Source organism: Limulus polyphemus, unplaced genomic scaffold (genome assembly GCF_000517525.1).
Source record: "Limulus polyphemus unplaced genomic scaffold, Limulus_polyphemus-2.1.2 Scaffold1692, whole genome shotgun sequence".
Lineage (NCBI taxonomy): Eukaryota > Metazoa > Arthropoda > Merostomata > Xiphosura > Limulidae > Limulus > Limulus polyphemus.
In genome coordinates this window covers 141,273-153,375 of record NW_013667302.1, presented here as the reverse complement: position 1 = coordinate 153,375, position 12,103 = coordinate 141,273, and the positions used below count along the sequence as shown (strand labels likewise).

Below are 12,103 nucleotides of genomic sequence, written 5' to 3'. Positions count from 1 at the left end.
TAACGCGACATACAAACATAGAATGAAATGTGACTTTAAGATAACCCATAAGACCCACGTCAGGCTAACGCGACATACAAACATAGAATGAAATGTGACTTTAAGATAACCCATAAGATCCACGTCAGGCTGACGTGACATACAAGTAAACATTATAGAAGCAAATGTGAATAAAAACAGAAATGTGAAAACAAATGCGCGAGTAAAAAAAAAAAGTTGCATTTTCGATTTGGTTAACATTGACTGATACAAATGAACCGTTGTCTGCGGTAATTATAGTGAGGAAAAAGGCAGCTTTAGCGTATGAATACGCGACAAGGCGTGTAGGGCACGTGACTAACTTTGCTTGAGTGCGTCATTACCGCTGGAAAAAGACCTCCATCAGTGCGGAATATTGTAGAATAAGATCTTGTAAGAAGATAGACCATTTGCCGATAGAGAGAGGCTTAGGATCGATATGAAAAGATCGATAGGACCTAACAGTTCTGAACTTAACGCGCACGTACACATAGACTCATGTCATCTTAGTTGTAGGTGCGAGAAAATAATTCAGTTTTTATCTTCTATCAGTTAATAAACTTCGGCTGTCGAATAAAAACGAGAGGTATTTTTCATCGGAAACGTAGTGTAAAATAATAATCCTACCATCTAGCTTACGATTAGATTTATGTAAAATTATAATAATAATAGCACATTGCGTTTACATAAAACTTCAGTACGTTTATCTAACATGTGACCAGTAATTACTTTCACAATGGATTCCATCATCCTTACAAACACGTTCACAATGGACTTCATCATCCTTACAGACACAATCGTAATGGACTTCATCATCCTTACAGACACAATCGTAATGGACTTCATCATCCTTACAGAAAAAATCTTAATGGACTTCATTATCCTTACAAACACGTTCACAATGGACTTCATCATCCTTACAGAAAAAATCTTAATGGACTTCATTATCCTTAGAAATACGTTCACAATAGACTTCATCATCCTTACAAACACGTTCACAATGGACTTCATCATCCTTACAGACAAAATCGTAATGGACTCCATCATCCTTACAAACACGTTCACGATGGATTCCATCATCCTTACAAACACGTTCACAATGAACTTCATCAGCCTTACAGACGAAATCTTAATGGACTTCAGTATCTTTACAAACACGTTCACAATGGACTTCATTATCCTTACAAACACTTTCATAATGGATTTCATCATCCTTACAAACACGTTCATAATGGACTTCATTATCCTTACAAACACGTTCAGAGTGGACTTATACATACGTGTACATATAAATTATGGACCTTGTAGTCCATCTAGACCGTCCCATCCACTAAAGTAAACTTTAAAGTGTAAATAAAGCACTCCAAACCAGCCCTTATCATTCAAATGTATATCAAGCTTTCCCTTAAAGTAACCGCATCTATCACATCTGAAGGCAACCAGTTCCAAAGAGCAATAATCTTTTAGAAAAATATAGTTGTCTTAGCTCAATATGACCACTACTCTGCCAAAAGATGCCCCGTAATCCAAACATTCTCACTCTTAAGTACGAAAAAAAAAAGATGATGCATAAACACCTCAATTTCCTAAACGATCTTAAACACTTCAATGAGGTCCACTCTTAGTCTTCTTTTTTGTTTCAAGAGAAAACAACTTCAGATATCTTAGTCTGTCATCGCACGACAACCTTTACATCCCAATAGCTCTCTCTGGACCTTTCCAACAATTCGATGTCCTTCCTAATGTCAGGAACCCAAGAATGAACACAATAATCCAAGTGTGGCCTAACCAGTGACATATGCAATAAAATTATAATATTTTTTAGACTTTTATTTAATACTTCTATGGATACAACCTAAAATTCTATTTGTCCTACCATTTTAAACTGGATCTTAGGACATTGGGGATCTTCCCCTCTAGTAGGTTTCAGGACGATTTGCGGACTATCTCAAGAGACAATCTGGGGACTATATTTCGTCAACAGAATATCAGGACAATATGTGTTATGTTCCTTCAACAGAATCTCAGATCAGTCTATGATATGTTCATTCAACAGAATATTAGGACAGTCTGTGTTATACCCTTTCAACAGAATCTCAGGACAGTCTGCGTTATGTCCCTTCAATAGAATCTCAGAACAATCTGTGTTATGTTCTTTTAACAGAATCTCAGGACAGTCTGTGTTATACCCTTTCAACAGAATCTCAGGACAGTCTGCGTTATGTCCCTTCAATAGAATCTCAGAACAATCTGTGTTATGTTCTTTTAACAGAATCTCAGGACAGTCTGTGTTATGACCCTTCAACAGAATATTAGTACAGTCTGTGTTATGCCCCTTCAACGGAATCTCAGGATAGTCTGTGATATGTTCATTCAACAGAATATTAGGACAGTCTGTGTTATGCCCTTTCAACAGAATCTCAGGACAGTCTGCGTTATGTCCCTTCAACAGAATCTCAGGACAATCTGTGTTATGTTCTTTTAACAGAATCTCAGGACAGTCTGTGTTATGACCCTTCAATAGAATATTAGTACAGTCTGTGTTATGCCCCTTCAACAGAATCTCAGGACAGTCTGTGTTATGTCCCTTCAACAGAACCTCAGGATAGTCTATGTTATGTTCCTTCAACAGAATATTAGGACAGTCTGTGTTATGTCCCTTCAATAGAATCTCAGGACAATCAGTGTTATGTTCTTTTAACAGAATCTCAGGACAGTCTGTGTTATGTTCCTTCAATAGAATATTAGAGCAGTCTGTGTTATGCCTCTTCAACGGAATCTCAAGACAGTCTATCTTATGTCACTTCAATAGAATATTAGATCAGTCTGTGTTATGCCCCTTCAACGGAATCTCAAGACAGTCTATGTTATGTCCCTTCAGTAGAATATTAGAACAGTCTGTGTTATGTCCTTTCAACACAATCTCAGAATAGTCTGGGCTATGTCCCTTCAAACGAATGTCGGGGCAGTCTGGGTTATGTACCTTCAACCGAATTTGAAGACAAACTTGGACTATGCTGTTCAACATAATATCAGGACAAGGACATAAAAAACAAATGGAAAATGGCCATTTTGGAGAACTTATGAATGAAAAGTAAAGTCAATGAAAGTACAACAATTGTACCCAGTAATTAGAGAGACAGCAGCAAATCTCTTGAATACGTTAGTGCTGCCCACGTTGATAAAATATTTAAGATCGAAAACCATTTGCTGTATTTGTTCTGCTTCTACCACAACAAGTTGGTGTTGCTAACAAACGTAACAATATACGTACAGAACTACAGTAAGATAAACCGTACTGAACCAGACTACAAAACTGAAGTAAGATAAATCGTACTGAACCAGAATACAGAACTACAGTAAGATAAACCATACTGAACCACAGTACAAAACTGAAGTAAGATAAATCGTACTGAACCAGAATACAGAACTACAGTAAGATAAACCGTACTGAACCACAGTACAAAACCGAAGTAAGATAAATCGTACTGAACCAGAATACAGAACTACAGTAAGATAAACCATACTGAACCAGAGTACAAAACTGAAGTAAGATAAATCGTACTGAACCAGAGTACAAAACTGAAGTAAGATAAATCGTACTGAACCAGAATACAGAACTACAGTAAGATAAACCGTACTGAACCAGAATACCGAACTACAGTAAGATAAACCGTACTGAACCACAGTACAAAACTGAAGTAAGATAAATCGTACTGAACCATAATACAGAACTGTAATAAGGTGAACCAAGTTTAACCAGAATAAAGAACTCCAGTAAGATATACCGCACTGTACCAGCATACAGAACTGTAATAAGGTGAACCAAATTTAACCAGAATAAAGAACTCCAGTAAGATATACCGCACTGTACCAGCATACAGAACTATAATAAGGTGAACCAAATTTAACCAGAATAAAGAACTCCAGTAAGATATACCGCACTGTACCAGCATACAGAACTATAATAAGGTGAACCAAATTTAACCAGAATAAAGAACTCCAGTAAGATATACCGCACTGATCCAAAATACAGAACTGTAATAAGGTGAACCAAATTTAACCAGAATAAAGAACTCCAGTAAGATATACCGCACTGATCCAGAATACAGAACTGTAATAAGGTGAACCAAATTTAACCAGAATAAAGAACTCCAGTAAGACATACCGCACTGAACCAATGTACATAATTGTTCTAAGCTCATCCTAGTTACTCCAGTGTTGTTGTGTTTTCACTCATTATTATTTAAGTTACCGCCAAACGTGTTCTTCTTCAAAGTCACTAGTAATGTTATGTTATTTTTTGTATGTTTATTGTTGATGTTTGTTTTTCTAGTAAAGATTATTTTCAGACGAAATAAAACCATTCCTCCTAAGCTAGAAGCCGGTAAGGTAACCGAGAAATGCGCGTTTATTTAATTATAACAGTTGTTCAACTCAAAATTGATAGAGGTATAAAAAAGTTTAAAATATTTTATTGAATTTTGGCTTTATTTGTGATCAAAGCCCTTAATTAGATTACAATCTAATAAAATGGACGACAGATGGCAGCAGTTTCTGGAACATCACTAGAAAATACGTATCTATTGTACAGTAAAATGTTCATATAGCGGGATACTAAGTATGACTTGTTATTGTGCAATGTTTGTTTATATGCTTATGTATTTATCTGGATTATGGTTAGATACAGCTTGAAACTTCACGTACTTGTAGTGTAGGTTAGGGTTAGATACAGCTTGAAACTTCACGTACTTGTAGTGTAGGTTAGGGTTATATACAGCTTGAAAGTACAAGTATTCATATGTGAATTAGGGTTATTTGTCAATACGATAACGCTACAGTTTTATCTAGGTCAATACAGAGTGTATACAAAATACTTGAACGTGTAAGAACCCTTGAATTAAGTATCTTTATTACTCTTTTTTTTCAAAGAAGACAACAGATGAATGTTTATTTATTCTACCCGAACTTTCAGCTTACGCCTTTTTTCAAGAGTATATGAACGTCATAGGTTACAAAAGTAATTTTTAATTAAAGTAACCGGAAAAAATATAAAACTTGAACGTTATAATAGAACGTAACGGCACACGTGTAATGCGATACTGACGGCACACTCAGGAAAAGCAGCACATGCGTACCGTAGGTTTATTTATTTGTTGTAAACAAAGAGTTGTGACTATCAGTGCCACCCCACTTCCCCGAGAACATGGGAATACGATTATCACATAGGGTTATATAGACAAATGGTGCACCAAGACGTTCGAATTCGACTTCCTAACTAATACTTTATTGTTAAGAGAACACTGTGTTTCTATGAAATATAACCTTACTGTGCGCAGCACTGTGTCTGATAACATACACACAGTAAAATATCTGTTCACAGATAATATCGTAAAAAATCATTCCGCGTTTCTTAATTCAGATTTTATTATTGATTTATTCTTAAAATAGTTTTATTAAGTTAAAAAATAATATCACGAGCACAATATGCGATAATGGTCTACACTTAAGTAAACTATCACACAACATTGAAACCTAGTAGTAGAATCGCGTGCAGAACTGGTGTACAATATCAGAAGGAGAGCACCTTATCGACGGTAGTAGTTGGATGTTAAAACCATTCTAATCAACAGTAAGACTCAGTACACATAAGCACGAAATGCTGAGGAAACAGGCTTCGTATTGAAATAAACCAACGTACAGGTGGTACAGTCTTAACAACGCAAAATTCGCTGTAACTTTAAACACCGTACAGGTGGTACAGTCTAAACATAACAAAACTCGCTGTAACTTTAAACACCGTACAGGTGGTACAGTCTAAACATAACAAAACTCGCTGTAACTTTTAACACCGTACAGGTGGTACAGTCTAAACATAACAAAACTCGCTGTAACTTTAAACACCACACAGGTGGTACAGTCTAAACATAACAAAACTCTTGTTGAAGTTAAGGCTACTGTGAATTGTATATTGTTGAAGAATGTTGCGATTTGTATGTTGTTTATGCTAAAAAAGGTTTTATGGTGTTTAAGGTTGTTATAAATTGTACAGTGTTAACGAGTTTTGTGATGTTAAGATTATGATAGCTGTACGGTGTTTAACATTACAGCGAGCTCTGTGATTAATACTGTTTCGAACAGTACGGTGTTTAACGTTTAAGATTACAGTGAGTTTTGTTATGTTAAAACTATGCTAGCTGTGCGGTGTTTAAAGTTACAGCGAATTTTGTTATGTTTAGACTGTACCACCTGTACGGTGTTTAAAATTACAGCGAGTTTTGTTATGTTTAGACTGTACCACCTGTACCGTGTTTAAAATTACAGCTTAAGGCTACTGTGAATTGTATATTGTTGAAGTTAAGGCTACTGTGAATTGTATAGTGTTGAAGTTAAGGCTACTGTGAATTGTATATTGTTGAAGTTAAGGCTACTGTGAATTGTATAGTGTTGAAGTTAAGGCTACTGTGAATTGTATATTGTTGAAGTTAAGGCTGCTGTGAATTGTATAGTGTTGAAGTTAAGGCTACTGTGAATTGTATAGTGTTGAAGTTAAGGCTATTGTGAATTGTATAGTGTTGAAGTTAAGGCTACTGTGAATTGTATAGTGTTGAAGTTAAGGCTACTGTGAATTGTATAGTGTTGAAGTTAAGGCTGCTGTGAATTGTATAGTGTTGAAGTTAAGGCTATTGTGAATTGTATAGTGTTGAAGTTAAGGCTACTGTGAATTGTATAGACTTATGGTTAAGGCTACTGTGAATTGTATAGTGTTGAAGTTAAGGCTACTGTGAATTGTATAGTGTTGAAAACCATAAATTTAACTTTCTTTTAATCTTTTATGCGAACGGAGTCTACATATTGCATCATACTGAGTTACTTTTGGCATTCGTTTCTCTTACAATATTTGCAAAGAAATACCACACAAAAAAAAAGTAAATCCCACCAATAATTCATGGTACTAGCTAATCGCATCTTACCACTCCCACCCCTTCCCAGGTAGCTCAGAGAGATTGGTTTGTTGAATTTCACCCTAAGCTACCCATTGGTTATCTGTGCATGCGTAGCGTTTCTAATTTAGAAGTGATAAACTAAAGGGAAGGCAGCTAGTTAACATCACCCACCGTTAACCCTTGGGATACTATTTTACCAACAAAAAGTGGGATTGGCCTTCACGTTATAACACCTCCACGACTGAAAGGGCGAGCATGTTCGGTGACGGGAATGCGAATCGAGCGTGTCAACCAAAGTCTGAGGCTTTATAACGCTAAAAATTGGGTTTTCATACCCGCGGTGGGAAGAGCAATAGATTGCCCATTTTGTATCCTTTTCTTAATAATAGATAAACAAACTAATCGCAATCTTGACGCAATTTTTGTTTTAATTTGTGTGTATGTGTGCAAATCACAAACAATTTGACGTAAAACTAGATTAGAAGGTCTGTTCTGTAACATCGAACCGATAACAACTCGTGCAAACATCAATGTATAATATTTTCCATTCCAAAGTATAATGTCTTTCTTGTTTAAAGGCCGTTGTAACGTTAAATAATGAACACACGCTGCTAGTAAAAAAAAAAAAAAATTCTTAAAACGCAGCTTGTCATTTTCAGTGGCCTCGTTTTGTTGGTAAGGGATTCAATCCTCTGTAAACAACGTGGCTCGGTGAAATGTATCAATCTCACGCACAGATTGAGCCTTGCGTTCTTATTTCACAATCAACAATTTGGGTGATTTAGAGTAACTGATGTGAAAATACGGGTTAAATAGTTTATTGGACCTAAGCTGAAACGCAAAATACGTTTTCATGGAGCATCAGGAATACGGGTAGTTGCAGTTTTGCACATGGTGGCTCAGCGATAAGAGCTTATGACAAAATTTGGGGTTAGATCCCTGCGGTGAGCAAAGCACAGAGAGATCGTTGCGCTTATCAAGAAATAAACTGCAGTCGTAGAAATATTGAGTTACTTGTCGCGCCCAACTTTATAACATTTGTTTAGTAATATTTAGTTACTTGTCTCGCCCAACAAATATTACTAAACAAATATTATAAAGTTGGGCGCGACAAGTAACTAAATATTACTAAACAAATGTTATGAAGTTGAGCGCGACAAGTAACTAAATATTACTAAACAAATGTTATAAAGTTGGGCGTGACAAGTAACTAAATATTACTAAACAAATGTTATAAAGTTGGGCGCGACAAGTAACTAAATATTACTAAACAAATGTTATAAAAGTTACTTGTCGCGCCCAACTTTATAACATTTGTTTAGAAATATTTAGTTACTTGTCGCGCCCAACTTTATAACATTTGTTTAGAAATATTTAGTTACTTGTCGCGCCCAACTTTGAATGAATGAATGATATGAGAAAATGTCACTGAAAATCTGCTAGCTACTTATATTATATGATTTTATATTTTATATTATACTTTGAACTATGTCTTAGCAATCTAGCATTTATCCAACAATCTGTTATTCCAAGTCCACAACTGGTGTAAAAAGCACGAGATAATTTACCTTATCTGGCACTGTTAATAACCCCGCCTATTAATTATGGTCATTAATTAATTTTTATTGGCACATCTCGTTATCGATTAAATTTATTTAAAACTCATTATTTTAATGATTTCCCATCATTATATACTTCGGTCTGTAGAGTAATCACGTTTGGATGACCTGACAGCGAAGTTGTCAGTTTCCAGTGTTATAATGCGATTTACCTTCACCTTTGTAACCGCCTACACCTGTCAGGCATGCGCGTTTCAAAAAGAGTTGAAGTTAACATTTACTTGCTCGCGTCTTATCTGAAGTGAAAACATAGAAAATCAAAATATAAACGTACCTTGTTCCATCTTCACAGGCTCTTAAGCATGAAAGATTAAAGAAATTTTCATTAAATACATGTCTAAGTAATAAGGAATTAAACGTTAGTTATAAATGATACAAACATATATATATCCTGTCACTGGCTAATTAGTTTAGTTTGAATTTCATGAACAATATTTTAAATAGGGTAAACTCTCCACAAATATGACTAATCTCAGATACTGTATTTTATAATGAAATACCAATTTGAAATGATGGTTTGTCTGTTGATTTGTAGTGAGAAGTTAATTCTGCTTGAAGTCTTAAGCTAAGCTATAATTAACATAAATATATATGCTAACGAACTACAAATAAAATATAATCGATTTGTTTCCTTCGAAACAGGCGTTTACGATTTTTGGCTCCATCTAGTGAGACGTCTCTTAACTGTAATCTTACATTAAATAAAAGTAAATCATTTTGTACAGAAAAAAATTAATGAATATGCAAAATCTATACATATTTTCGCAGTTAGTAAAAGGTGACTACATTACAGCGATCTGTTTAAATAAAGAAGATTTTTCTCATCGAAATATATAACGGTTCTCTTTTCTTCCGACAGATGTCAGGAAAAGCACGATTGTTAAGTGACTTAATTCTGATTTCGATACATTGATTAACCAGATCCTAACAGTTTTCTTCCATGACTTATGACTTAAATTCGATCTATCCCTTTACATTTTGTAAGAAAGCCATATTTTGTTACCCAAAGTTAATTTGTATATGCTTTCCAACATTCAAAAACATAAACTAACCCTAAAACGCTTTATCATTTTTGTGCATATTAATATTCAATTACAGGTATTCCTTTGAAAAAAAAAATAATTAAGACTTCATAACGTACATTTTAATGTTTAATTTGACAAGTGAAGTTCTATTGATTAATAAAATATGAAGACTTCATAAACTGGAATGAACAAACTACAATCGTACGGAAATCGAATATTGGATTAAACATTCTCTGTATTCAGACACTTCAAAATTGTCGGTGTATTTCAACTAAGTCTTGCCATTTTTATTTTGGGTGTGGCTGGACTTGTGTGTGGATCTGAAGTAAATATTGTAAATTGTATTTTTCAGGTGACCGGAATTTCAAGTAAATATTGTTTCTATTTCCTGATAATTAAACTCGTCTGTGTATTTCAACTAGATATTGTTTCTGTTTCCTGATAATTAAACTTGTTTGTGTATTTCAACTAGATATTGTTTCTGTTTCCTGATAATTAAACTTGTCTGTGTATTTCAACTAGATATTGTTTCTGTTTCCTGATAATTAAACTTGTCTGTGTATTTCAACTAGATATTGTTTCTATTTCTTGATAATTAAAATTGTCTGTGTATTTCAACTAGATATTGTTTCTATTTCCTGATAATTAAACTTGTCTGTGTATTTCAACTAGATATTGTTTCTGTTTCCTGATAAATAAACTTGTCTGTGTATTTCAACTAGATATTGTTTCTGTTTCCTGATAATTAAACTTGTCTGTGTATTTCAACTAGATATTGTTTCTGTTTCCTGATAATTAAATTTGTCTGTGTATTTCAACTAGATATTGTTTCTATTTCCTGATAATTAAACTTGTTTGTGTATTTCAACTAGATATTGTTTCTATTTCCTGATAATTAAACTTGTTTGTGTATTTCAACTAGATATTGTTTCTATTTCCTGATAATTAAACTTGTTTGTGTATTTCAACTAGATAGTGTTTCTATTTCCTGATAATTAAACTTGTTTGTGTATTTCAACTAGATATTGTTTCTATTTCCTGATAATTAAACTTGTTTGTGTATTTCAACTAGATAGTGTTTCTATTTCCTAATAATTAAACTTGTTTGTGTATTTCAACTAGATATTGTATCTGTTTCCTGATAATTAAACTTGTCTGTGTATTTCAACTAGATATTGTTTCTGTTTCCTGATAATTAAACTTGTCTGTATATTTCAACTAGATATTGTTTCTATTTCCTGATAATTAAACTTGTTTGTGTATTTCAACTAGATATTGTTTATGTTTCCTGATAATTAAACTTGTTTGTGTATTTCAACTAGATATTGTTAATGTTTTCTGATAATTAAACTTGTTTGTGTATTTCAACTTGATATTGTTTCTGTTTCCTGATAATTAAACTTGTTTGTGTATTTCAACTAGATATTGTTTATGTTTCCTGATAATTAAACTTGTTTGTGTATTTCAACTAGATATTGTTAATGTTTTCTGATAATTAAACTTGTTTGTGTATTTCAACTTGATATTGTTTCTGTTTCCTGATAATTAAACTTGTCTGTGTATTTCAACTAGATATTGTTTCTGTTTCCTGATAATTAAACTTGTCTGTGTATTTCAACTAGATATTGTTTCTGTTTCCTGATAATTAAACTTGTTTGTGTATTTCAACTAGATATTGTTTCTGTTTCCTGATAATTAAACTTGTCTGTGTATTTCAACTAGATATTGTTTCTGTTTCCTGATAATTAAACTTGTCTGTATATTTCAACTAGATATTGTTTCTGATTCCTGATAATTAAACTTGTTTCTGTATTTCAACTAGATATTGTGATTTATTTTCTTTGGGTTGATCGGAATTGTCTGTAGATTCAATTCAATGTTATTTTTATTTCAGGATAATCTGAACTGTCATTAGGCTTATATCTGTATTTTAACTTTCCATAGATTTATATCTGTATCCGATCTGCTTATAGGCTCATATCTGTATCCGATCTGTCCATAGGCTCGTATCTGTATCCGATCTGTCCATAGGCTCCTATCTGTATCCGGTCTGTCCGTAGGTTTGTATCTCTATCCTATCTGTCCGTAGGTTTATATCTGTATCCAGTCTGTCCGTATGTTTTATTTCTGTATCCGATCTGTCCGCTGGTTTATATCTGTGTCCAATCTGTCTGTAGGTTTATATCTGTATTTTAACTTTCCATAGATTCATATCTGTATCCGATCTGTCCATAGGCTCGTATCTGTATCCGATCTGTCCATAGGCTCGTATCTGTATCCGGTCTGTCCGTAGGTTTGTATCTGTATCCAATCTGTCCGTAGGTTTGTATCTGTATCCAATCTGTCCGTAGGTTTATATCTGTATCCAGTCTGTCCGTATGTTTTATTTCTGTATCCGATCTGTCTGTAGGTTATATCTGTATCCAGTCTGTCTGTAGGTTATATCTGTATACCTAATCTGTCTGTAGGTTATATCTGTATCCAGTCTGTCCGT

General features: G+C 34.0%; 1 protein-coding gene across 2 annotated transcripts in view; it reads right to left on the bottom strand.

The window, feature by feature from the left end:
* The window catches only part of LOC106464575, a 173,872-nt gene that overhangs the window by 37,708 nt on the left and 124,061 nt on the right, over positions 1 to 12,103 (bottom strand). The window contains exon 4 of one of the 2 annotated variants that reach the window (XM_022392312.1): positions 8,859 to 8,879. The exons of the other annotated variant lie outside the window; for it this stretch is intronic. Within the exon in view, the coding sequence (XP_022248020.1) occupies positions 8,859 to 8,879 (21 nt within the window). The remainder of the gene's footprint in view (positions 1 to 8,858; positions 8,880 to 12,103) is intronic. 2 annotated transcript variants of the gene reach the window in all.